Raw genomic sequence first — 26,675 nt, 5'->3', positions numbered from 1 at the left:
CTCTAGTGCCGACCAACTCCATACACGGGACGGAAACATACACATACGCTGCTAAATCATCGCAGGGAAGACATCAGACGGCTATACCGAATGCAAGCATGTGGCCCGACATAGTCCCAGGGCCTGTCCAATCTGCAGCCCTCCACGAACTGCTCAGCATCATATTGCGAGACTAGTAATGCATTGGCTATCGTAAACCACGTATTCCACACCGGGAACCCTCCTCAGAACCACCCGTCATTGCAGCTGCTGGTCGCCTTGGCAGAACAACCACCACGCCCTCCGGGCTCCAGAAGAGAGACCTACATAAGACGGGGACACCTCGACTCGCCAACTTCAACTAGTCGACCGGTTTCCTACCCTCGGCTCTCCCACCTCCAGCTCCCGCTCCAGCTCCAGCTCCCGCGGTCCTTCTTCCCTCGGCCTCCCTCCCGGCGAGTCCTCTCTTGATCGTCGTGTCCCTTCGTAGCGCAAGACATCGACCAGTCACTATCGACCGCCGGTCAAGATGCATTTCAACTCCATCGTCGTCTCGGGCCTGGTGGCTGTCGCTTCACGCCAGGTCAATGCTGTTCCTTGTCCCAAGCCTGCCCCTGTCTACAAGCCCATCACCAGCATTCAATTGGGCCCAAGACCCTACTGGTTGGTCAACGACATGGACGAGGGCCCTCTGAAGGAAAAACTGCAATCGTGCTCAGAACAGCCCATCAAGCCCTCCAGCTGGAGCATTGGTCATCGTGGCGGCGGTACCATGATGATCCCCGAGGAGTCAGTCGAGTCAAACCTCGCCGGTGCGCGTATGGGTGCTGGCGTTCTCGAGTGCGATGTTGCCTTCACCAAGGACCGTCAACTAGTCTGCCGTCACTCCCAGTGTGATCTTCACACGACAACCAACATCGTGACCATACCCGAGCTCAACGCCAAGTGCACCACGCCCTTCACTCCCGCCGGCAACGGTACGGCCGCGACCGCCAAATGTTGCACCTCGGACATCACCGTCGCCGAGTTCAAGACTCTCTGCAGCAAGATGGATGGCTTCAATGCCTCGGCCGTCAACCCCAAAGACTTCTTGCTCGGTACCCCGAGATACCGCACCGACCTCTACTCCACCTGCGGTACCGTTATGACCCATAAGGAGCACATTGCCATGACCAATGACCTTGGTCTGCAGTTCACTCCCGAGCTCAAGGTCCCCGAGGTTAAGATGCCGTTCGAGGGAGACTACACGCAGGAACAGTACGCGCAACAGCTAATTGACGAGTACAAGGAAGCTGGCATTGCCCCTGAGAGGGTCTGGCCTCAGTCGTTCTACTACCCTGATATCCTCTACTGGCTCGAGGCCGAGCCCGAGTTCGGCAAGCAGGGCGTTCTCTTGGACGAGAGTGGAGATACCCCCGAGACCTACCCGGGAGCCGTTGCCAACCTGACCCAGTTTGCTGCTGCTGGTGTCAAGATCATGGCCCCTCCTTTGTACTACCTCGTCACCGTCGAAGATGGCAAGATTGTGCCCAGTTCGTATGCGACCAGGGCCAAGGAGCTGGGTCTCAAGATCATTTCATGGTCTTTGGAGCGTTCTGGCTTCCTCGGAGACGACACCAAGGGCGGTTATTACTATACCTCCATCGCCAACGTCACGAACAATGACGGCGATGTCTATAACCTTCTCCACGTGCTTGCTCAAGACGTTGGTGTCTTGAGCATCTTTTCAGACTGGAGTGCCACTGTAACCTATTACGCCAACTGTTTTGGCCTGTTCTAGGTGGCTGTAAGCTCTGAAATGGGGAGATATCATAGGATGAGCGAATGGAATCAAAACTAATGCCATTTCTGACGATAATGATCAACACGGAGGAAGAACATGTGTTGAAGCATCAACACCAGCTTAGAAGCAGCAAAGTCTCTTATGAGATCCACTATGACTTCCACATAAGCAATCATGTTATTTCCTTTTATAAAAAAAAACAAGTCTAATGAATATTGGAACAGTAGAGTTGTGCGGTTCACCGGTGAACGACGAGAGCCATCCACTGCTTCCCGCAGTGGACTGTGTAACCAGTAGAGAAAGATAGTTAACCAATCGACTTACAAGAGTTTCCAATTCAAAGTGGGTATCACTCAACCAATACAACTACACCGAGCTCACCGACAAGGTGAGTCAGGGCCTGACCTCGATTTTTTGTACCCCGCCATTAGCGCAACCCCGCCATTGACTGATTCCTCTTCCTTAATCCGTGTACCAGAGGAGAAAAAAAAAAAGTTTTTTCTCCTTGGTCTTTGCAAAAAGCCGGCGGCCATGACAGAACTCTCAGCGGCGCCCGTCCTCTCGACGCCCGCCGAACACACCTTTGAAGACCCGACGCCGACACCTCCACCTCCGCCGACCGCCGACCGCACCCAAGATGAGCTCGCTTCCGTCTACGAGATCGAGCGCACGGCGCGCGAGATCAAAGAGGGCGGCTGGAACCGCGTGGCCCTCCAGTTCCCCGATGCCATGCTGCGTGACGCTTCGTGGGTCGCCGAGGCGCTGACGGAAGCTCTGGGCGGTAACGAAACCCATCGCGTGTACATCCTCGCCGACACGTCCTACAGCGCCTGTTGCGTCGATGAGATCGCGGCCGAGCACGCTGATGCCCAGATTGTCGTACACTATGGCCGTTCATGCCTCTCGCCGACGTCGAGGCTGCCCGTTATCTATGTATTTACGCGGCATGTCCTCGACATTGACCAGGCAGTCGAGGCTTTTTCCAAAGAATTCCCCGACAAGCAGCACAAGGTGGTTGTGGTGGCCGACGTCACATATCAGGACCACGTCGCCCCCCTCACGACGAAACTGCGCTCCGCGGGATACACAGCGTTGCTGCATACCGAAGTGACACACGACCCGACCGGCACGATCCCGAATCGCAAGATTATCGACTCTTCCTCATCAGACGCCCCACCGACTGCCGACCTGTCCGAGCACGCCCTCTTCCACATCTCGACACCGCCCCCGGCGCTCCTCCTCGCGCTCCAGACCCGCATGGCCTCTCTCCATGTTCTCTCGACGCCGAGCCTGTCGACCGACGATCCAACACGGACAACGAATGCCCTCCTCCGTCGGCGCTTCGCCCGCGTGCTGACCCTGGCGACGGCCGGTGTAGTGGGCATCCTCGTCAACACGCTCTCCGTGTCCAACTATCTCGGAAGCATTGACCTCTTGCGCCGGCGTATCGCCGAAGCCGGAAAAAAGAGCTACACGGTCGTGGTGGGCAAGCTGAACGCCGCGAAGCTGGCCAACTTTGCCGAAGTTGACGGCTGGGTCGTTGTAGGATGCTGGGAGAGCGGCCTGGTGGAGGAGGACGCCGGGTTCTTCAAGCCCGTCATCACGCCCTTTGAGATGGAGGTGGCGCTGAAGCCCGAGAGCGAGCGCGTATGGGGTCTCGAGTGGTGGGGTGGTATCGAGAAGATGGACCACGACGCGGTAAGGCAGGAGGAGGAGCTGGACGAGGACGAGTCGGCACCGCCGGAATACGACTTGCGCACTGGCAAGCTTGTGGCCAGTCGGCCGATGAGAATGCCGGTACGGTCGGCCAATGGCCGATCCAAGACCGGCAACGACAATGGGGAGGATAGCAGCGAGAAGCCTGGCCAGTCGGCATTGGTGACACGAGAGATGGGTGAGATGGCCACCATCAACGGCGTGCTGAGCCCCGGTGCCGAGTACTTGCGATCGCAACGGACGTGGCAGGGCCTCGGAACGGACTACGACGAGGAGAGTAGCACCGTCGTCGAGGAGGGCCGAAGCGGTGTCGCGCGGGGTTATACGGTAGGCGAAGATGCTGGCAGGGCCTGAACAAAAGTGACGACTGACGGGTTATTTTGAATCGGCGCAAGGTATGGTACCAAAAAAAGAACATATACATTTATAGGTACTGGTAAGGACCTCAAGATACCAATTTTTTCTACCATGATTTGACATTTCATTGCTACTGTGGTCTGAAGCGCGATTCGGCCTGGGCTCACTGCAGAGCACCTGACAGTCAGTCGTGCTGGGTGTTGAAAGGAGGAAGAGAAAGTACAGTACGGTCACCAATTCAGAAACAGGCACATAATAATGGCCTGTGTAAAGGCAGAGCACGGCAGAAAGAAGATGTCGTGAATCAAAGTCATTAGATTCGTCATCATGAACGGATATGCCGTCCACTACGCGCCAGGTCGCTGGAATTACATGAACCATTCCTGAGCATCGGTCTCAAGCTCTACACATGCTATCGTATCACATCATGGTATCTCATCTCGTCTTCTTGTTACTCTCGTTCTTGTACAAGTCGTCAAATTTCCCTCCCTCTCCAAAAAGTAATAAAGTCAGTGCGATTGTCATAAATCTCGACTGGATAGGTCTCAAACGTAGACGCGACGGTGAGAGTGGGAGCTGCGACGGCTGTGGGAGCGGTGGCTGTGGGAGCGGTGGCGGCGGTGACGGCCGTGGTGGTAGGACTTGCGCTCGTAGCTGGAGGACAGGCGGTCACCGTGCATCCAGGCGAGAACAGCGGTGAAGAAGAAGAGAATGGTGTTGATGATGCCAAAGACCCAGGATGCCTTGAGCATGGCACAGGGCTTGTCGGTGAAGAGGTTGAATCGGGGCCCAGAGATGGTGACGAGGCCGGGGAAGTTCGCAGACCAGCGTCCGTCGCGAGCGAGATTCGTGCAGTCGACGTAGTTGATGCCGCGAAGGTACCAGACGGCGGCAATGAAGGCACCAACGAAGCCGAGGTCGATGACTGCGACGAAGAGTGCATTTGTGCTGCTGCGGTGGTAGCTGAAGAGGGTGAAGATAGCCCAGGCGAGGGCGAGGACGGAGACGATGAAGAGGACAAGGATGGAGTCGGGAACGATTACGTTGCGCTTTACGAAGCCATCGACGAACCAGGCAAGCATGCCCATGGTGGGTATCTGTGGCATTTTTGTTAGTTCTTATATTTTAATTATGTATGTTGTTTTTGTAGAATAAAGGAGAACAACGTTGGGTAGTCGGGGTAATGTATCTCTGTGGGGGTGTGAAAACGTACCAAGGTGACGATTTGGAGGAATCGCGTCGCCGCAAACATGACGGCGAACAACATGGTGGGCGGTCGGAAGGCTGAACGGCCGGGCAATGAGCTATTGATTGCTGCGTGGTTAAATGATGCGACAAGATGCGACAAGATGCGCCTGCGGTAGCGGTGGTGTTGTTTTCGTTGTTATTACTGCGCTTGCGACAGGCGACAGGCGACGACGGATCGATCGAGTCTTGAGATGGACAAAGACAACGGCGGCCGAAGAAGGGGAGCTACCAAGGTAGGTAGAGTAAGCAGTGAGAAAAGCAGACGAGCAAAGCCTCGCAGACTCAGTTTTTTCTCTGTCTCTTCTGTCGCTCGTGTTTTGTTTCTAGAGCTCCTTCAGATGAACGGGTGGGAGGTTGGGATGGGGTGGGAAGGGCGGTTAAATAAACAAAGGTGCGACTTGTGTGTAAGAGAGAGGTGTGAGCCAGAAACAGAGCCAATGCAGGTCGGGTTTGGGTTTGGGTCAGCGAGTCTTGCAAGTTGCAAGTTGGGACAAGCCCATCCGGAGTGGGCAGCAAGAGCAGATGGGACCGGGGGGTGGGCGGGCGAGGATGTGTGTGTGCGTGCGCGCAAGAGAGAGTGAGAGAGGGAAAAAAGGGAAAAAAGCAAGGCAAGGCCAGGTTCATTTCGTCGTGGTGGTGAACTGGCGCAATTCGTTGGTGTGTGGTGTGTGTGGTACTCCGTACACCGTACGGTACTCAAATGGGGGAGGTTGGGCTGGATCGCGGGTTACCAGTCAAGGATGCATGGGCCAAGGATGATGAGAGGTGAATGGGTGAAGCAGCAAAAGGCAAGGTAGCATCCAAGATGCCGGGTGCCCAGCCCGTTTCCTGCCGTTTTGCCATTTCCTGCTTGATTTCAATTTCACGCTCTCTCTCTCTTTCTCTCTCAGTCTCGCTCTCGCCCGTCGATTTCCAGTCTTGCATTGGACTCGTGTGGATTGGTGTGGGTTGGACAAGGTAAATCCATAGGATGGACAAGCGGATGTGAGATGGGATGGAATAGCCATGAACGGGGATGAAGGCCTCACCAACGGTAAGTACCCACGGTACCTTAAAGTAAGTAAGCTCACGCAAGCTTCACATTGATGCGAGGACCACAGTGGTACGGAGTAAGGTAGGTAGAGGAAAAAGGAGGGTTCCAACTTCCGGCTGCGCAGCTCGGTGCAACGGTTCGCGGGCGCGCTCTCTCTACCTCAGGTAGGTACCTAAGGTAGGTACCTTAGTTGTACGCAGACGTAGATGGGTATGGATGTCGATGGCACGGCCTTGCCTGATGGCTGTCTCCAAGGGCCAGGGACGAGCAAACGGCCGTCAAACAATGACACGGACTGCAGCCAAGCATGTCGCAGAGCGGGAGCCCGAGCGCCTTGATTCCCTCCTCAGTCCTCACGAAAGGTAAGGTTCCTTACTCCGTACCTACTCTATCCGTACACTCGATAACTGTGAGGTGAGAGGTGTTTGCTGAAGCCTGAGATGATGTGAGCCTGGGGAGGTAGGTACCTACCTACGTAGTAGGGTAAGGTAGGTGATGGGAGGTGCGTCAGGGCACCAGCAATGACGTCGGCGATCGGCATCCTCAGTATCCCCTTTTGGCAGACGTCTGCCACCTGCCCAGTTCCTTCCCTTGCGCTGTCCACCTACACTTGCACTTGCTTGAAAAGTTGGGATACCACGATACCTACAGTACCTGCCTTACACCGTTCCATAGATCTGTACTTTCCTTTGTCTGCCGTGCCTGCCTACCAACTTTACGCAGCATCCATACCTACCTACCTTAGGTAATGGAGGAAAGGCACGGATAGGAGAACTCAAAAACACCATCTTCCGTCACGCGCGACTCTCGTCTCTCGCGGCGTCTGTAGTCGTACATGGTCGTCATCTTACAGATGAGGCTGCCTTCCCTTGTCCCTTCAAATTCAATCATGGCTGCTGCAGAATGGAGTTGAACCAACGGCCGGCCATGCGATGCGCTCATTGATGACTGAGTTCTTGCCCTGTCAAAACCATCATCACGGTATTCGCTCATTCGATTCGGGAATATCCGTAAGATTGAAGCCGATATCTCTGTCGAGGGAATACCTACCGATGCAAGGCCTTGGTTTCCCGGCCAGCAGCGACACACCCCGTACGGTGTACCTTAGTAGTACGTAGGTAAGGTCCTTGTAGACAGACTCATGGTCCAGACTCCCGACTCCATGGGAGCCCCCAACCGTCCAACGGTAAACAACTCATCCAACGTGGAGTTTTGCCATGTTTTCAGCCAATCCTGTGTCTTTTCAAAACCCCCGGCACTTTTGCATAAGGAACCACTCCAACCTAAAATCGGCGGGGCTGGTCATCAACATCCACTCTTAGCTTGTTTCCAGCCTTGTTCCTCTCTTTCCCTTTTGCCATCTCACAAGATACAGAACACATACTCCGTACCGAGCACTCATAGACATAGCCCAATAACGAAACCATTTCATCCACCCTGATACGTTCGTTGCCTTGCTCTCGTGAGTGACCAATGTGCCCCTTGACCGCCAGTGAAGCATACCGACAGGTATCCGTACTCCCTAGCGATTTATTGAAGAGAGAACATCAAGGAAAAGAAAAACATCAAGAGTGGAGATGATGAGGTGGCTGGGGTGCCTTACCTATGGGGCATGCGGCATGAGGCATGGGGCTGGGCTTGCGCTGGCCTCGACTCATCCCACTCAAAAAGCCCCATCGTGGCATTGTCTCTCAGCTACCGGCACCCTCGCGCCTTCCTGCGTGCACAGTAGACTCGTAGTGTACGGAGTATCGCCGGCCACGGCCTCACCATCACGGCAGCAACACGGCCCCAGGCCCGACGTGGAGTAGTCTCAAGACTACGATAACAAGAGAATTGGTACGAGAAGCTACCGAGTCCGGCCTATCTGACCCGAGCCGTCCTCTTCATCCCGTCTCACTTTGTTTACTTACGTACTAACCTTACTTTCCCATGGGAATTGCAACCTTGGTCACCTCGCAGTGTAGATACCTATCTACCTTAAGTAAAGCACCTACCTAGGTAAAACCACGTCACCGCTGCCGCCGCCGATTCTGATGACCAACAAATACTTCTGAATTGCGCCTTTCCCTTGTGCCACAGTCCCCGTGATCCCAATCATCCCTCTTCTGACCTCCAACCCATTAACCAATTTGGGACAGACCATCTTGAGGAGCGTCCAGACAGCCTACAGTCTATTCAACATCACACCTCAGCCACACCTAACTTTCTAATGCTCTCACTATGTATCTGTTCAACATAGGTAGATCCCACTGGTGTATTGATTAGAGAGTGATTCGTGTCTCAGTCGACCAAAAATAATACAAGTAAAATTAGCGGGTATCACTCAATCAACACAAAAGGTACGAACTAAACTATCCTATCTTCAACTTTTATGTCCATCCCCCCGCCCCCCAAAAGAGAAAACTCAAAGCCAACCCAAAAAATCTACAGCTGGCTACCTGATGACATATCTCGCTTGCTGCATCATGCCCTCGTCCCGCTCTAGTTCTCTTCAACGCTTCCCCTCTCCAAGCCATGACGTGGTCTAGCCCAGGAATATATACAAAATTTTATCCGTCCCATCACGCCAGCTCCATCACCAAAATGGCTTGGCTGGCCAGGTCTCGTCCACCTCACGGCTCATGATCATCAATCACATCCAAATCAAAGTCCCGAATTCGCGGCGCCATGCTGTCCGTCTCAGACCCCTCGCGCTTCACTCGACCCTGATTATACCCACCCCGCGCGCTCTTCCTATCCAACGTGTCGTCGAGTGCGAGGAAGCCTCCTGACCCCGTGATGTTGCTCGACAAGGGAAGCGATTGCTGCTCGTGCTGCGAGGCGCCGCTGGAGCGCGCATAACTGCCGTGCGAGCCGTTGGCATCCAAAAAGGCGCTAAAATCACGTCTTCGAATAGGTAATTCCATTGCCTCTCCTCGATCCACGCCGCCGGCGCCGGTGCCGCCAAAGGTGGTGGCACTGCGCATGCTTCCCGGCCCGCCGCCCAGTCCCTTGACATTATCTCGCGACTGCGCTCTCTTCATATTTGTACCTGGCCGACTGGATGCAGGTGTACGGATGCTGCTGGCGGTGTCGCTTTCGCTAACGACGCTGTACGCTGAGCTGAAGTGAGGTGCTGAACCCGTCGAGTGAATAGAACGGGTCCCGGTCGTCTGATACCCAGACCCCCGCGATGTTGTCGAAGCCGGGGCGCGTGGATACGCAAAAGGGCGAGCGAGATTATGCACGGGGCTGGTGTTGCCTGATCCGCCCGAACTCTCGGCGCCGCTGTTGTTCGGCGTGTTCCAGCTGTGCTGTACCATCCAACAGTGAGACAGCTCGTGCGATGCCTCGTCTGTCGTGCTGGAGCCCTTCCACGGAGGGACCCTTGTGCCTCTGAGGCGCGGAGACAGATGATACGGCACCCCCTCGCGGTATCGCACGTTGGGGGCGTCCACTGACACGCTCGCCAGCGTCTGAAGAATACCGTAGATCAGAACCCAACGTCCCCGTCGGGCTACGGCCGGGTCAACCTCAGTGACGCTGTCGCTCTTTTCGAATTTCACAAAGGCGTCGATTAGATCCGATTGTGTAAAATCGGAACCGAGGATATAAATGTTTGTGGCCTCGGTGTACGCCAACTGAACTCGTCGTTCCATGGCACCCGCTCGGCCACCGTTGTTGGCACCTGCGCCAGTCTTCTTCTTGAACATAGAGCTCTCCTTTGACGGCGCGGGCGGGATGGATTCGGGTACCATGGGGTATGGGTGAGGGATGTGTGGAAACCGCAACTTGTTATCGAACTCGACGAGAATGTCTGTGATGGGAATGTCGATGTCGGCGTCAAATCCCTTGTCCTTTTCACTCTGCATCATCCATTTGCGCCCTGATCGCGCCTCAGACATGTCCCAGACAATATCGCGGTTGACAAGGTAGTCGTACAGCGCCCCAAAGTCCTTTTGCAATGATTGTGCCACGTTCCTTGTTAGCCACATGTCCTCGCCGTCGGAGTCTGGAAGACCGGTTGTCTGCGCCGGCGGCCACGCTCCCTGTGAGTGCAGATAGTGATTCAAGAAGAACTTTTGTAAACGGTCTGCAGCAGCCTTTGCCTGACCACCAACACCTGCTGGCCACATGTCGCCATACTGGAACTCTGCGAGTCTCTCTTCGGCCGCCTGTACGCGGAGCTGCGTCTCCAGGCATGCTCGCTCCAGGAGCGCGCGGGTGATGGGCGTGAGGTCTTTGAAGTCGGCGCATGTCTCCAGCTGGCTGTACATGCCGGCGCAGTGTAGGAAACTCTCCCGCCAGCCCTCCTCCCACCGCACAGCTGACCCTTCGGACCATGCCAGCAAGCTGACAGCCGTTTCCGGGTCGTTACGAACATCGTCGATTCCCCGTGCTGACAGATAATTCAGGATCATACCGACGTTGTCCGCGTCCGGTGGCATATAGGCATCCAATCGCATGTGGAGGTCGGAGAGAGCCTGGTGAAGCATCAACCCGACCAGAGATGCGTGGTAAAGCAAGGCAAAGACGTTTCTTGTTGTAATTTGGCTCCTGAGCTGTTCCGTCTTGGTCATGTTTGCGGGAGTTGGGAAGTACATTTCGTACGAAATTTGTCCATCAGCTTCGCCGAGATCCTCCGAGATGGGCGGTGTCGGTTGCCCACCGCGCATGTGTGGCCGAAGCATGGGTGGTGCGCCCTGTGGAGATGGCGGCATGTAGATGTCCTCCTCGGTTGTACCCTCCCGAAGCAACGTGATGAGATACCTCGATTCGGTCGCTTCGATTATATGTGAGGAGAGCCTAAAGGATGGGTTCGGCCGCGGGGCTTGGCCCTTGTGCCCGAAGAAGACGAGAACATCTCCATTCGGATCCCACAATTCGGGGTCTTTGCGCAGCTTATTCCATCTCTGAACAGGTCTTCCGGCGCCGATCCATCGCTTGATGGGCGGCGTGGTCGGGACAGGAGGCAACTTCGATGCTGGGGGTGGCGATGTAGGCAGATCCATATCCTGATGTCGCATTTGTTGGTTCATGTGCTGCATGTGGTGTTGTTGATGCTGCTGCTGCTGTTGATGTTGCATGTGCATCTGCCGCTGCATGTGCATCTGCTGCATCGTATCCATGTTGAACTGTTCGTAGGTGTAGTCGAGCTCGGTGGGCGACATTGGGGTTGGGTTCTGATGTTGACCCGGGCGTACAGTGGCAACGGATTCGGGACGGAAGTCGGGCTCCTTGTCTTTGCGCTTAAAGGTGAAAGTCTTGGCCAGACCTCTCCGTACATCTTCGCTCTTCTTGTCCAGCCTGCTTCGCAAACCCGACTTTTCGATGCCCGAGACGTCTTCCGTCTTGATGGTGGGTCTCCGGGCGCGGGCATAGGCGAAGTCATCGAGGGGGCCGGAGCTCCCGTCACGACGGCCGCCCTCACTGCTTCCACTGCCACTGCCTATGCTTGGTGTTCCTGGCTTGATGTCGCGGGGAGGCTCTGAGAACTTGAGGAAGCGTGCATTTGTGGTCCCGATGCCGGTGCCAACGGGTAAAGAAGCGCCGGTCTGGGGAAGCGGAAACTCGGGAATGGTGAGGTCTTCATACTCTCCTATTATGCCGCCGGTATTTGATCTTGCCCTCGCCTTTTCCTTCTCGGCCTGAGTGATCTTCTTGCGCACATAGGCGCTTCGGCCGGACATGTCGGCGGGTGAATCTGCCGGGAAAGAGGCCTTGCTCACGAGGAGCCGCTCACGCGCTGTGGATGGGCCAGTCCCGGTCTGGACGAATTACAGGTATCCCGGGATGTGCTTGGGGTGGGAAGAACGCCGTAGCGACTGCAGCTGCCGCAGATGTCGATGTCCAAGACGTGAGAATGGCTGCACAAAGGACGTTCGTAGGGTGAGAGGAAGTATTGAAATTGGGAGAGGAAGAGAGAGAGAAGGAGAAGGAGGCGTAGGCGGAGACGGAGACAGACAGACAGACAGACAAACAGACGTGACTGAATGGCAGCCCACCTCCCAGAGTCGAGATAAGATAAGGCGACTCAAAAGTCCCCTAAAAGAACCTGGCAGGTGCTTGCCTTACCGTTCCTTAGGCCCTAGGGTGCACTGCTGCAGAGTAAGGTACCTTAAAGGTAGGGAAGGTACGGGATGTACTTGGTACAGTGTACCTCAAATACAGATTGCCCTAATTGGGCAAGGTGCTGGGCAGATAAGGTAAGGTAAGGTAAGGTACCTTTGGGGGCCCCGGTACGTAGTCGAAATGAGCAGTAAGGGGGGCTCACTCCGATAAGCTAAGGTAAGGTAACCAACGTGAATACTCCGTACGGTACCGCGCAGGAAAGTGAAGGGAAGGCAAGGTAAGGATTCGTTGCAGCCCGGTAAGGAAGGTGAAGGGGTGAGTGTAAGCGTTGGGGTGGGCGAATGTGAGGGTGAGAGTGAGTGTGAGTGTGAGAGTGAGAGTGAGAGTGAGTTGGTGAGCACTGAGGTGAGGAGGTGCGGGCAGCGGGGGAACCCAGCCGATTTGGGGTAGAAGGTTCCGGGGAGGGCCAATGGCGCTGCTCCTGTGGCGTGTCGTTCCCTAAATGACGGTTCCTTTTAGGGTGTCTTGAGCGGTTGTGGTGCGTCTGTTGCGCCCGCTGAGGTGGGCGGATGCGGCCGAGTTTTCCCTCCTTTTGTTCTTTTTCCCTCCTCGTCTACCGGTATCCCCTCTCCTCTTTTGCGTCTGTTGCGTTTTGTTTTGATCTGCCCGTTGAATGTCTTCTTTCTGCCGCAGCTTGTGTATCCAGGAATGGGTCGTCTTCCTTCTCTCAATGTATTGCCCTTCAGATGAATGAATGGGATCTCGGATGACGGGACTAAAACGCAGTCACTCATCAGCATGATGCAGAAGGCAGGGTGGTAAGAGGAGAGTGGCTTCGGGCAGCAAAGAGAAGAGATTCCTCACGTTAACGAAAAAAACAAATAGAAAAACCAACGAAAAAACAAATTGTTGATCCTTAAACACCCCAGCCAGATAGGTACTCAAATGCGTTCTGGTGAGATGAGAATTGTGGGATGAGAGCGATGTAATCCGTAGGTGAAAAGAAGGATAACATGCCAAGATCACAAATAAGACCTCTTTGCAGCAGCACCCGTTCAATTCATTTTTCGACGACCGAACGATGCCAAGACGATGTGGTGCGTACTCGATTTATAAGTGATAGCCGACAGAAAAGATCGAGAGCCAACAGATTATCGTCGTTCCCGGATGGGAGTCGCGCCGCCGCTCAAGTTTCGGATTCTGCTCGAAGGATCCCTTAACATCCGTAGTGTCGTGGCGATTGCGTGGAGAGCGCCCGTTTGTACGCAGCTAGCTGTCGTTCGGTCGGCCGGTGAAGTATGGGAATCACTCGGTTCTCGGACAGCTTCGTCAAGTCCGCGCGTGGCTGATCCAGTCGTGAGGTAAGATGGAGAACCTGCAAAGAGGGAAACACAATAACGAACCAGAGACAAAGCAGCAGAAACCAAAGCCAGACACCGGGTCACACGCGGACCAAGGTAAGCTGACACTGGCACTATCATTGAGATGAACTCGCAAGACCACAATGAAGGGGGCATTTCCCCCAGATATTCAAATCACACCTGCTCCAGACTCCAGACTCCGCGTCTTTCCTTCGCGGCTTGTCTCCTCTGCGGCTGGACCAACCTGAGAAACGCCCGTTGGCATGTACCTTGCCCTGCCTGACCTTACATGGCCTTGCTCGCCTTGGCTAGGAGCCGGCCATACGGACACAGCCCTTACTGAACCAAGTATCCTACGCCGTCCTTACCCTCGTCCTCCGTCACGTCCGTCCGCGTCTGCAGTGCTGCAAACTCGAGAGCTGCAGCCCATTTGGCCTAACCGATCACCTTGCGTGTCCGGGTGCCGCCATGCACAGTATATATTCACAGAATGTCATGCTTATCCGTGACTTGGGACTCGGGAGGGATCTGCTGCTCAACGTTGGCTCAGCTCGTCTTCGTCTGCGCTTAATCGTACCCAGTCCAAATGAGCAGCTTTCGTGCCCCCATCTTACCAAAGGTTTCTTTGTCCCAATGTCGCGTCCCCAGGGAAGAGGGATTGGCAGCTGCAAGGTAGATTCATGGGGGATACCCCAGCTAGGACAAAGCGTCAACGCCAGCAGCCAACTCCAGGAGTCTTTGCCAGCTTCACTCCTTACACTCTGTGACTCTGTAGTATATACCCCGTGCTCCAGAAGGTAGTCAGAATAGGGAAGAGCTCATTCGGGCGGTCTACAGAGTAGGGATCATAGGGTGTAATTGTACCTACATCCTTGCATCACCTCACAACAAGAAACGAGTGCCTTCAATGATGCCATGGAGGTTCGGCAGACTGTCCAAAACTACCGTCAACCCTTCATGAGCCCGAGATGACACACTGATACTGACAGTCAGTCTTCTTGGATATGGATTGGAACCATTGGTGATTTTGCCCTACAAGGGGCCCTGGTAAAGCTCAGGAACAAGGGTAGTGGCGGCCAAGAGCCCGGCGCTGCAGTAAGACCGCGCAACATGCAGAGAGTGCACCACGCTTGGCGACCAGAAGGATCCAGACCCTGGTCTCCCAGTCCGATTGATTGTGCCTCGCTGATTGATTCGATTGACTGAACGATATGACATTTGAGATTGGGAAGGAGAAACTCTGAAAAGTTCTGACAGAGGCGCAGCTTGTCGTGCCTATCAGTATCCGTAGGCATGAACAACGCTAGATTGTCACTCCAGAGTCCAGATCATCATGACATGGGCTCTTCGCATGGCATGGCATGGACCTATGGGCATGGCATGGCATGGATCGTCGCGTCTCGTTTTTTAACTTTGCCATGTAGGTGACAACTATCGCGCACTGGAGATTACATGTCAATATCACCGTGAACTCTGCTGACTGGACTCGCTGGAGTCTCGCCCTCAGGAAAGAAGTTATCGAGGCATCCAATGCATGGACGAATACTCTGTATAAAGGACAATGTACTCCGTACGGAATCCGAAGTACATTTGGACAGAGACAATTGCTCGTCGACTCCTTCTTTTGGTCCGAGATTGGCCCCCAACTGCGATGCATCCGTCCATCCGAGGTTCCCGTCGGATGGGCCATCCACCTTCATGCCTACCTAACCCCGAGTTGATACTGCAATGTTTCAATAGGAATAGTTCCTCGAGGGCAGCACTCCAGGAATTCGCCTAAAGTCCATCAAACCCAGACTTTTGGGTCGTATCCTGATTCCTCCAAGGACTGTGTTGCCGTCGCCGAAGATGCAACATGGCGGGTCACACCCTTGTCGTCGACCCGCGGCGAGCTATTTTGTCCACTTTGCTTCACAGTGTAGGCATTCGTCGTCGTGGTTGTACCGAGAAATGTACGGCGCACCACGGATACGCAGGGCACAAGACACTGAGACCCAATAAAGATTGTTGCCCATCCAGATGATCAGCCGAAGAGCAATCACGATGCCGGTGCAGGCAAACAGCGAACACAAGAGGGCTGGTGAGAATTGCAACGGGCATCATAATCTAGATGCCCTACCTAGCGAGCCAGTACTTACGGTCCCACATACCTAAGCTTGGCGTGATGTTTCTAGGTTGTATTGCCCACATGCGCTATGCCTCATTCTTGGACCCCTTTTCCCCCATCTCCCGTGGAAATAAAAGAAATAAAAACAACCAAAAAAGTTAAAACTACCAACGCTGCAGAGAAGTCTGAAGGTCTTCATTAACAGTAACCCGTTGCAAGCCCAACGCCCTTGGCCCCTTATCAGCGATCACAAAGGTCATGCCCCTTGCAGATGCAGTCGCACTAATGCAGGCCAATTTGGCCATCCTGCTAGGATTTCATCTTGCGTGGATGGAGTACGGAGTACGGATACAGAGTCGCTGCTCGGCTTCCTGATGTGAACCGTGGAAAACCGTGACGGGTCAACTTTCCACGGCTGAATTGTCTTGATAAGTTGGTGCTCAGTCCTTCCGGATCCAAAGACCGGTAGGCTATAAGTGTACGGGGTAGGTCGTAGGTATAGACCGCTAGGTAATGGCGTTTCTCATTCTAGGACTTTCCACCGCATCGCTTCTTTGTCCGCACCTCGAGGCTGTCGATCCCACTTCCGGTATGTACTCGGCCCAGATGGCTGCGTTGGTTGATCGATGCGTTGGTCGCGTCGGTTGGGGTTGCACATGGGGTGTCAGTCTTCCTGTTCTATCCGTACAACGCAACATCAGATGACCTTAGCTACCATCACCTCATCCAGAGGAGACTGGCGCCCCCATTGTTTATTGACTGTGCTCAAGGCGCAGACGTCGTGTCGACAAGCCTACAGACCTCAAAGGTCGCATCAAAAAACATAGGCAAAGGTCGGCGGAACGACGCTCCTAAAGCAGCATCGTTCAGATTTGTAGTCTCCGTATTAGCTGCACTACACCATTTCACCATGCCCATAAGGTGGTTCGCGAGCTGCACTCCAACTCCAACTCTCGACGGGAAACCTGTGGTTGTCAGTTCGCAGGAGACTGCCAGGCTGTCACCCTGGTTGTTCTTCCAAGATGAACTGGAGAGGCTGCAAAGCTAGAAACCCCATGGTAAACGCAATACCTTATGGTTGACCAAGTTGCTCCTATGTAGACTCATGGTCTTGAAAGTCTGCTCCTCCGCTCACGTGTCGACGAAGGTTTCTTTGTGCCATGCTTTCGTCCCAGCCATCATTAGATGGCACGTCATGGTCAGCACTAATGAAGCAAGCCCAAAACACCCTCCGAACGCCGTCGCGCGAAAGAGACGGGCGTATTTCGTCAGAACATTCACCCTAACGTACGGCCCATGGCTCCTGGGTTGGACAGCGCCAGGAACGAGTCCAAGCAGAAATAGTTTCGAAGGATTACCGAAAGTTGAAACCCCAAGGATCATGGATGGGCTGTCGGTATGGTGCAGCAGCCTCAGGAACCAGCGACTCCATAATGGAGGAGGAAGGAGTGCATGTCGGCGATACCAGCTGCGTAAGCATGGTTCAGATTGCGATCTTGTTGTACGGATACAGATGGTCTACTGAAGTTGATATAGCTGGTGTGAGAGGGACAGGCGAGACTCTCACTGACGACTGAATGCACTCTGAGTCGAGAGATATGTGTACAGATACTCTGTATTATACGATTAGTTTGCAGATGTTAGCTTTGACAGCTTTGGTAACGTAACAGATCCAGTGCGCCGGGCTCCTCGTGTCCCAGGTTCCCAAAACCTCCCCGCACCCCCGGGCCCTGGGCCCTTGGAGTCTTGGACCCTTGACTACACAGAACGTCCGTGACTCTCGTCGTCCATGCCGATCAGCCATGGCCACATGGCATTCATCGACAGTAACAGCCCTGCCACCTCGAACCAGTGGGCCCGGCGTAGGTATGGGCCCTGCTCCCGGTGAGCCGTGAACACTTCTCACCGGACGGGTGCGGAGTATTCTGTGTACGGAGTAGAGTTTGTGCCACGACTCACGCGTTCCTGACAGACATGTCTTTCGATACACGGCTCGGTCACTGGTGGCACTGGTGCATGTGCATTTTGTAAATTGTCCGCGCAGTCAAGCTGGGATAGAACTTGGCACAGATACGGAATCAACACCACTGCAAGCCTGTGATTGCGACGCTGTATTCGTACCAACATGCGAATCCGGCCACCGGGCGGGTCTCATATCTTTACCTCTACCAGGCTGCACTCCGAATCACATTCCTACGACGCCATGGAGGCCCTTTCTTTGCGGCTGTTCAGAGAGCTTCGTACGGGCGCTTGAACCCTACTGCAGCCAGGGATTCGTCAGACCAACGAGGCACCAAGGCCCCGGTATGCCCGCAACAGGAAGCTCGTTGCCATCAGCTCGTTCAATCCCTCAAGCCTCGCCCTCACGCTCAAATCCATCCACCTACTTATCGAGGGTCCGAACTGGAGGAGTCGAGAGTGAACCCTGGGATTGGGGGCTTCTTTGACAGCACAATCATGCCTCAAAAGACATGTCCGTTGTAGGTTCACTGGGCTCGCAAAAAGGACGACCTTATGTCCGTAGAGATGGAAGATACAAATGCATAATAAGGTAAACGCCGCCATGCAATGATGATCCCCTTGCGGCCGAGGCATCGCAGCTTCGAACTGTATGTGTTTTCTTGAGCTAACATGAGGGGGGCCGAAATGGACAATGGTGGCTAGACGCCGACCCCTTTTCCGTCAAGCCCCGGCTGGCACGCCGCAAGTTCCGGTAAATTCGGGAATGGCTGGTGACATCCATAATGGACAGCCATGGGTTGTCCGCCGATTGAGCGGAACCCTCCAGCGCAGTCCGCTTGAGGTCTCCGGTTCTGGCACCCGACTGTCCCCTCCACATCCTGTTCCTCTCCTCCTTAGCTTATTCCCGTACAACCCGGCGAAGATTTAGCAGAAAGGGGAAGCGGGCAGGCCTATGCACGGCGCTCAAAATGGCTTCGGCGTGATACTGCCTTTACTAGGAATAGATATGGAATTATCCGTAAGCGTATCCGTATCCGTACACTATCGACAACGAGTGGAGTGGAGTTGTCATCTTATGAGAGACGCTCGGAATATTCCCTCCCTTGAACCCACGCCCTGTCCACGTTATTCCCACTTGTCGCCCACAGTTTCGCCTACCCACGACCCAAAGTTCACAACCCAAAACTATCTCCCGATCCTCCCGAGTCTGAGTTAGATGCGAAAGCCAGATGATGAGACTGGCGGTATCAGTAACTGATCAACACATTAGCACCGTTCCCAAAGGTCAGGACTGCCGCCACAAGTCGCCCTCATGCGTGGTCGAGTAGGCCCTCATCACCTTGAGACAGAAGCCTCCGAGCCGCTGACAAAGGCCAAGGTGACGACGGCCCACGGGGATTTTCTCGCTCCCTGCCATGGCCCGTGTGAACTGGGGTTCTGCCCATCACGTTACCAAACTCCACTGAATAGCGTACTTACTCCGTACACAGGTATGTAGTCAGGTCAAGCTTGCACGGCTTGTTGTTTCCCTCGCCCACACAGACACCGCTGATCGCGTTGATCACGTTGATCCGGACGAACAACCGAGACATGGAGCTGGCGGTGAATGCGTGTACGGAGTACAGGCTACAGCTTAAACCTATGGATATGGATGGATCGTTGCACATGAGTATCAAGCACCAGAATGAAGCTTAATCTTTACAGACAGGCCCATACGACCAGACTTAGGATGAAAGGGGAGTGCAAATCACAAAGGAAACAACACAAGAGAGGTAGGCGAACTGAACCTGGTGTACTTGGCCACAATCCAGCCCCCTTTTCTCTGGGCCGCTCGCTTCGGACCCCCTTCGGCTCCAAATGTGATGCCACCGTGGCGGGCAGGACTACCCTATTTCCTTCGCCCATTTGCTCAAGGATGGCGAATTCCGTCTCATCCCTGCATAAAGACAAGGTCTTGGCCAGAGAGCTTCGGACAACAAACCCTCTCAAGGGTAATGAATGTTCTGGGAGAAGTTTCAATGCACAAAATTCAACCCTTCCAATTTCCATTGACTTCATCACTATCAATCCCCCTCCCTGAGGCGAATACTTCCGTTTAGTTTGAGCGCGCTTGTTGCGGTCGTCTACAGATACCTGTTCACGAACGCAGTATGTGGATGTTCGGGTACTCTGTAGTACTAGACTCTTCAACACATAGAGCCTATCCGTACGGATACTTGAACACAATAGAGCGAATACTCCGTGCGAAGTTAGTCGTGGCGGGACTTGAGTCGCGGGGTACGTCTGCTCTTGAGATGCCCCTTCTCATGCAGAGAGTTGCAGGCTACATACGGCCGGCACTCACCAGCCCCAATTTTCCCCTTCATGACTCCAAATTCCCCTGTCGAGCAGTCTCATCCTCCCATGCGCACCATTCGGACAGCCAGGCTTTCGACTCCTTTCCGTTCAGACAATACTTTACATTGTCCGGCCGGCTCTTCACAATCTCTTCCCACTTCGAAAGTTTTGTGAATCTGAACTTTGTTATCTCTTGCCCACAGACGACGGCATGCACGGCAGTTTCTTACTCGCTTAGAGCCGCCATAGCCCAATTATCCTTTCATTTGCCAAGGTCCCGTCAGATACGGACACTTCGTATGTTCGTAAGCAGCTTGCTTGGTGACTTAGGTCAGCGGTCAGCCCGCCCAAGGCATCATCCGGGCATGCAAGATCGGTCCACCGCACCACTTGAACCAGTCCTTCATCTCGTTGGCCGAGTCAACCCTAGGCTCTGCTCCATGTATATTGCCCATCTTCGTCCTCCCATCATCCACAAGGGCCTGTCCCAGCCAGCGAGCTTGAATTCCGCCAATCAAGCCGAAGTGTATATCGTAACCCAGGTCCAATTGAGCTCCTCAGGCCTGGAACGGAGTACACTTTTGTGTACTACTTTCCCTGATGGAGTTCGGATGACGAGATCTCGGTTCCTTCCAGAGGTGGTAGCCGTTTCCCGGTCCCCGTCTGACCTTAAAGTTTCTTTTGTTAAATTCTTCGCGAACCTCTTTTCTCCAAGAGTTTCCAAGCTATCTCTTTGCTAGTCACTCTCTTCTAACACTACATAGCATTGCCTATTTCTTTACCTCTGTCGATCAAGTTACTCTTCATCATGCGCTTCGGTTCCATCTTTTCACTCGCAGCTGGGCTGCTGAGTGCCACCGTTCAAGCCTACGGTAATCCGGGAGCCTGTTCTGGCCAGTGCTGGAGTCACGACCCTTCCGTTGTCCGTCGCGATGATGGCACCTATTTTCGTTTTGAAACTGGCAGCAAGATCGGCATTTGGAAGGCTCCCGATTTGGTAGGCCCCTGGACCTACCAAGGAGCTGCTTTGCCATCGGGTAGTAAGATCAACCTAAAGGGCAATGATGATCTCTGGGTATGTCCGGTTCAGCCTTCCTTGTCCCTCTTACGTATCTTCACTTTTCTCAGCCTTCCAATTGAAGGGTCTGAACCTCCCTCATAGCCATCAATGGATGGTGTCAGAATGAGACTGGACAAAATGGCTGCCTTTCAGAGTACATACTTACTTTGTTCTTGTCTTTGATAGGCTCCCGATGTGAACAAAGTTGGCGATCAGTACATTCTGTACTACACCGTCTCCTCTTTTGGCGTCCAAAACTCAGCCATCGGTTATGCTACCTCCACCACCATGGAGTTTGGCTCCTGGACTGACCATGGCGCCACCGGGGTTGCTTCTTCAGCCGGCAGCCGTTACAATGCCATCGATGCTCAGCTCGTCAAGTCTGGTAGCAACTACTTCCTGAATTTCGGCTCCTTTTGGCAGGACATTTTCCAAGTGCCTCTGAATGCGGCTGCAACCAAGGCCAACGGCAACCCATACAACATCGTTCTGAACACCACTGCTCCTCAGCCCGTCGAGGGTGCCTTCGTCTACGAGCGCAGCGGCACCTTCTGGGCCTTCTTCAGCTCAGGCTCCTGCTGCGGCCTCGACGCCAACCGCCCGACCCCCGGAAACGAGTACAAGATTTTCGTGTGTCGTGCCTCTTCTGTCAATGGTCCCTATACCGACAAAAGCGGCAAGAGCTGCCTGGCCGGCGGCGGCACTCTTCTTCTTCCTTCTCATAACAAAATCTATGCTCCTGGTGGCCAAGGCGTCTTGGTTGATCCCAAGCGTGGTGCGGTCCTCTATTATCATTATTGTGAGTGGTCAATCTTGGCCTCAACACCTATCAAGGCTAACTATCTTAGTGAATACCGACGTTGGCTATGCCGATTCTCAGACTCTATTTGGCTGGAATGTCATTTCGTGGTCCGGCGGCTGGCCTTCTGTCTAGGTAGATTCCAAGACACGGAAGGAACTACCGGTCGAGGTAGATGAGTGATGTTACATTCTTGTTCATATTGTAGCTCCGCATGTGTTTAGGGGCATGTATATACTTTGCGCCCCAGAATGTCACCTTTATACCGATGGGAGTGTGTGATGCTGGATACTTATCAAACCCCCTCCTGTGTATCTCTATTCATTACTGTTGAAATGTCAGGCAGAAAAGGAGGATTAGGTAGGTAGGCTGTCTGGGCCCGTACCAACGACCCTTCCACCTACTTACACCCACGGAGGATTCGTGGGCTCTGCCCACCGACTTCCTCCTATACATACCACCCCATACGAAGTCAATATACGATTATTGGCCTCGTACCGGCCGAAAGGCTGCCCTGCTGACGTGTATACCAACAATTACCAAATGTCGCGCTTGCCGAGCCTGAACCTCACTGACCTAGAGTCAAGATGAATGATTAGCCCTTGTCTCAGGGAGCGATTGCTTGGCCCTTTCTCCGAGGGTGGCTAGGGTTGCACCGAATGCTATCGGCCACCATTCGTTGATGGAGCCGAGGAGGTACCTCGTTAGATCATTTGTCGCCTGGAACAATTCGCCAACAATCTGGTGATGTTTACTATCTGCCAAACGATAACCTGGGAGCATGACATCTTATTGAGTATTACCTCACACCTAGGTCCTCCTCCCCATTTCAGAGCCTTCGGATAGGGACATGTTCCCTCATACGAACGGGCCGAAATACTACGGGACTTGAATTTATCGCGCTTGAACTTAATAGTGTGTCTACGCAAAAGTTCAATAAGTAAAAATGACTAAAGCAGTGTCTCTTCAAACAGCTTGTACGCATCGTATTTCATATCGAACCAAACAACTTAGCAATGATTAATTACTGTCTCTGTATTCCTCCATTCCAGTTGCACACTGTTGTGCATTGAGTTTGCATTCAATGGACGAGGCCTTCTGTGTGCTGCCAACGTCTTCCTTCAAGATCCCAAGTATCCTTAAGCCGGGAAGTGGGTGTGCCCAGCCAGTGGACAACCACAAGGGATAATAATTTATGCTGGGGTGGGCTTCTTGTCCTCGGCAGGCTTCTTCTTGTCCTCATCTCGATCTCCATCAGGGCCACGAGGAGGAGGGCCGGGAGGGAATGCGCCAGGGAAGCCAGGGGGGTAAGCGCCGGGGAAACCGGGGCGGGGCTGGACCGGGGCGGGGAACGGGGCGGGGAAGCCCGGAGGTCCGGCCGGGGGAGGGGGAGGGCGTCTTTCGCCATCGCCACCGCGACCACCGCGATCACCATCCCGGAAGCACTCACGGTCACCGTCGCGGTCGCCATCCCGTCCGCCCCGACCACCGCCGTTGCGATCACCATCGCGGTCTCCATCGCGGTCTCCATCGCGGTCTCCATCGCGGTCCTCGCGAGCAATCTTGCGATCGCCGTCGCGGTCACCATCACGCCCTCCTCCACGTCCTCCTCGCACACAGCACGATCTTCCGTCTCTGTCACGTCCACGATCTTCTTCACGGCAGTCTCGATTGCCATCGCGATCTCCGTCACGTCCACCACGGTCACCACCGTTACGATCTCCGTCACGGTCCCCCCCATTGCGATCTCCGTCGCCATCGCCCTTCTTCTTGTCTTCTCCGTTTTTGCCGCCTTCTGCCTGTAGGGCGGGAGCAGAAGCAGGAGGAGCGGCAGCTGGAATAGCTGGGGGAGCCTGTCGAGACACAAGGGCTGGCTGGCTTAAAGCGCTATGTCATTTTAGCTTCATATCCTAGGCCGACGGGTTCATTATCGCCACGCACCTTTGCTCGCGTGAGTCCATGCTAGACGGCGCGCCATTCGCCCCCATGGTCGCGGCGACCATGATGATAAGAGACTTGGAGAAGCGCATTGTGTAGCTAACAATATTACTAGAGCGAGGTTTCTCAGTGATGTTTTACTTGTGGTGTATAATATGTTGTTGTGAGCCGTTTTTGCAAGTGAGAGGTATTAGATCGAGAAAAGACCAAGGGCGAAATATGAGTGATGGTGATGAATGAAAAAGAAAATTCATTGATAAAGGTCGAAGAGAACATCCTTTAAGTAGTCGTCTCTGCATACCTTCGACAGCGATGGTCCGTTGCTTGACCAATTTCTTCACACTCTACCTACTACTTTTGTCCTTCCCCAATGGATCGCATCATTCCGGTGCTCCGTCTCCAATAGTTCGTTCATCGAGGATGTTTAGCATGAGCAGTTCGTGCTACCCAAAGTATATTATGCTATCTGCCTCCTCAAAAGGCAATTTATGTAGAGACTTCAACCAATGAGGTGAGTGTCTGGATGCACAGTCCGGTGGCGGAGACCGGTTGTTGGCACCGCCGCCCATCCTGATGTGCGCGGCTCGACAGGGCCTGAAAGCGGCTGGCAAAGAAATCAAGGCAACCTTGATCAAATTCTCCAACGGGGACCGTCTGAACTTCTTCATGTGTACGAGTTTCAAAGTCGTTCCCCGAAGCAGAGCAGCTAGCCCGGTAACTCCTTACCTACATCACCGGTCCACTCTATCAGCTGTTGGTGCGACTGGGATACTCGCTGCTTCAGTAGAAAACTTTCTAAATGATATCAGATCCTTTTTTCTTTGGTTGAATCAAGTGATTTCATGCTTGTTAATGCCCGTCGTACGCTGCCTTATGGCCAATTGAGGGAACGCTAGCTCTCAAGACTTGGCGGCCGCTCGAGTGAATCTCTATTTCGTTACTCAGCTTAGATCTTGACTTACACTCTCACTGCACTGGAATTCCAGACTCTAGATTGAAAGTATCTCACGTTGAGTGAACTTTGCAATTCAAGGAGGCTGACTTCGTCGCATCAGCGCTGGCTGATTGATGCCGTATCTTAAGCCTCTGGCGGCATAGGGGTAAACGTCAGCTGTCAGTCCAAACTTCGCAGATTTCCCCACCAGTTTCCTCCAAATATTACGATCACCACCATCATCTTAAGGTGCATGCCGCAGCTTGGTCATGTCGCACACCATTTCATGTACAGACTTACTGGCTTATGGACGGTGGAAGAAAACTTAACTCGAGACCGCGCTTGATAGAGTCCGACAGAACTTACCGGTCCCACGACAGCCACAACTGCGCAAAGATAGGCCTGCTGCGGAGAAATCGGATGTGCTCACGTACGAGATTTCGAGGATGAGTTATGACTTTCTGACCGTTCTTGGGGCTTGTCGTGCGCCAACAAGACTTCTACGTCAAGTTCATGCAGCTCGTCCCAGTTTTATCCATTCTTCTCAGCGTCAGCCATCTTTCAGGCGTCCGGGGCCAGTCTCTTCCATTCTTGTTCTGAGTGATGCTGACTGAACTCTGAACTCGTTATTCCAAAGCTATCTGAGCTTTCTTATTCATCCAAGCTGAAGTATGTCCTTGATGGGCAAGATGTGGTTGAGTGATGTGTCTTCCACTAACCAAGTCGAGCGTTAAAGAGGCATCTAAAACGCGGCGGTTAAGCATGAGATCGACATGCAATGCAGCCTAATCTCGGTGTGAATGGTGGACAACAAACAACCAGCTACGGCAAGTATTTCTTTCACGCCGGCAATCGTTGTTTGGTAGAATCATTGCTCTTGTTTTAATGCCAGGTACCCGGAGTCACTGCCAGACACGCCCCGTCTTCATCAGTCTGAAAGGGCACTAGACGACCAGTGCGCACTTTTGGCTTCTTACTTGCTCTGTAGCCTCAAAAGCCATGCAGACACGGGAACTGCACATCATCGAGGCAGGGAAATTGAGGAACGTTGCTAGCATGAGTTTGCATAAATCAATGTTCAGGTGACTGAAATGCTATGTGCGGGCTTCGGATAAGTAGCGTGTCATAAGTAAGTTGGAATTTAAAAACTGGCTCGCATATCTTTATGCTTGCTTGCCCGACGTTACCGTTAGGAAGTCTTATAATGTCTTCATCGACAGAGGATGAAGTTAGGAACTCCCTGCTGCCCCTGGCTTCTCTCCGAGACGTAGCTCAAGCTATGACAGCGGCCCCAGATGGTTATGGATACACGGGCCATTATTCGACCATATTTAGTTACATCAACGTGATAGAAGAGCGTTTGTTTCTGTATTTGTTTCGTCCTTAATTAAACTTCAGTGCTGGAAGGTCCTACTGGAACGAAGGGCGAATGGCTGAGCGAACGTCAAAGCTTTCAGCTTCGATGGCGCGGCGTCGCTCTTGTCTTTCCCAAATGCTTTGACTCTTCGCCTCACTTTGTCAGTTCCGGCATAATGCATAAATCTCCTCTTCTTTCGATATTCTGTTTTTCTGAGATGAAGCCCGCTTTGACAGCTTTATTTTGCAACACCGTCAAACTTGCATCTTGTAGCCGCGTAGATGTCCCACGCTCCTACCAGCACCCATGGATGGACTAGACACGTGTGATTATTGGCATGTACATGGCTTCTATCTCCATATTCTGGGCAGCCTTACTCTCGCGGCTTAGGCTCCTAGGCGAGTAATATTGACAGCCTGCACGCTGGCGGTGCTTTGCGAGTTGCATTGACAGTCTACGCATGTTAAGAAAAGCATTCTGCTGCACTCGCGAAATGGCTGAGATTTGGGTACAAAATTCTACTCACCATGATATGAAATGCAACTTCCTAGCTGTCCTCAGCTAGTAGTCGCGAATCTCTGGCCCAGAAAGAGTCAGGACTATGATGGAAGTATACAACGGCTCTAAAACATTGTCAGACAGACAGTCGC

At 53.5% G+C, this 26,675-nt stretch overlaps 6 protein-coding genes across 6 annotated transcripts; 3 read left to right on the top strand and 3 right to left on the bottom strand.

Moving 5' to 3' along the window:
• Positions 1–508: 508 nt before the first annotated feature.
• On the top strand, positions 509–1,759 carry HER10_EVM0002979 (glycerophosphoryl diester phosphodiesterase; the record flags this gene model as incomplete). Its single annotated transcript, XM_035472670.1, has 1 exon — positions 509–1,759. One exon carries the CDS (start codon positions 509–511, stop codon positions 1,757–1,759), a length of 1,251 nt encoding a protein of 416 aa, XP_035337013.1.
• Positions 1,760–2,293: 534 nt separating this feature from the next.
• Positions 2,294–3,832, top strand: HER10_EVM0011798 (diphthamide biosynthesis protein 2; the record flags this gene model as incomplete). Its single annotated transcript, XM_035481217.1, has 1 exon — positions 2,294–3,832. One exon carries the CDS (start codon positions 2,294–2,296, stop codon positions 3,830–3,832), a length of 1,539 nt encoding a protein of 512 aa, XP_035337742.1.
• Positions 3,833–4,117: 285 nt separating this feature from the next.
• HER10_EVM0001414 (uncharacterized protein) lies at positions 4,118–6,186 on the bottom strand. The gene is made up of 2 exons (XM_035471162.1): positions 5,049–6,186; positions 4,118–4,932 (listed from the first exon to the last, which is right to left on the bottom strand). Exons 1-2 carry the CDS (start codon positions 5,100–5,102, stop codon positions 4,381–4,383), a joined length of 606 nt encoding a protein of 201 aa, XP_035336895.1. The 5' UTR covers positions 5,103–6,186; the 3' UTR covers positions 4,118–4,380.
• Positions 6,187–8,374: 2,188 nt separating this feature from the next.
• On the bottom strand, positions 8,375–13,645 carry HER10_EVM0005686 (uncharacterized protein). The gene has a single exon (XM_035475292.1). The coding sequence runs from the start codon at positions 11,786–11,788 to the stop codon at positions 8,732–8,734; it is 3,057 nt and encodes a 1,018-aa protein (XP_035337228.1). The 5' UTR covers positions 11,789–13,645; the 3' UTR covers positions 8,375–8,731.
• Positions 13,646–19,990: 6,345 nt separating this feature from the next.
• Positions 19,991–22,099, top strand: HER10_EVM0003011 (endo-alpha-1,5-arabinanase). The gene is made up of 3 exons (XM_035482915.1): positions 19,991–21,012; positions 21,184–21,796; positions 21,846–22,099. Exons 1-3 carry the CDS (start codon positions 20,746–20,748, stop codon positions 21,929–21,931), a joined length of 966 nt encoding a protein of 321 aa, XP_035337016.1. The 5' UTR covers positions 19,991–20,745; the 3' UTR covers positions 21,932–22,099.
• An 890-nt stretch (positions 22,100–22,989) lies between these two features.
• HER10_EVM0012470 (uncharacterized protein) lies at positions 22,990–23,826 on the bottom strand (the record flags this gene model as incomplete). The annotated part of the gene is made up of 2 exons (XM_035481864.1): positions 22,990–23,683; positions 23,738–23,826. The coding sequence occupies 2 exons, from the start codon at positions 23,824–23,826 to the stop codon at positions 22,990–22,992; spliced, it is 783 nt and encodes a 260-aa protein (XP_035337796.1).
• Between the last annotated feature and the right edge of the window lie 2,849 nt (positions 23,827–26,675).

Source organism: Colletotrichum scovillei (genome assembly GCF_011075155.1).
Source record: "Colletotrichum scovillei strain TJNH1 chromosome Unknown Contig00002, whole genome shotgun sequence".
Taxonomy (NCBI): domain Eukaryota; kingdom Fungi; phylum Ascomycota; class Sordariomycetes; order Glomerellales; family Glomerellaceae; genus Colletotrichum; species Colletotrichum scovillei.
This window is presented reverse-complemented; position numbering and strand designations above follow the sequence as displayed.

Excerpts from the sequence above, each read along its gene's own strand:
- HER10_EVM0001414 (XM_035471162.1), bottom strand. The coding sequence starts at position 5,102 with ATGTTGTTCGCCGTCATGTTTGCGGCGACGCGATTCCTCCAAATCGTC. Across the intron at positions 4,933-5,048 it reads TCCTCCAAATCGTCACCTTG|ATACCCACCATGGGCATGCT; the intron begins GTACGTTTTCAC and ends AAAATGCCACAG.
- HER10_EVM0005686 (XM_035475292.1), bottom strand. The coding sequence starts at position 11,788 with ATGTCCGGCCGAAGCGCCTATGTGCGCAAGAAGATCACTCAGGCCGAG.
- HER10_EVM0003011 (XM_035482915.1), top strand. The coding sequence starts at position 20,746 with ATGCGCTTCGGTTCCATCTTTTCACTCGCAGCTGGGCTGCTGAGTGCC. Across the intron at positions 21,013-21,183 it reads AGGGCAATGATGATCTCTGG|GCTCCCGATGTGAACAAAGT; the intron begins GTATGTCCGGTT and ends TGTCTTTGATAG. Across the intron at positions 21,797-21,845 it reads GGTCCTCTATTATCATTATT|TGAATACCGACGTTGGCTAT; the intron begins GTGAGTGGTCAA and ends TAACTATCTTAG.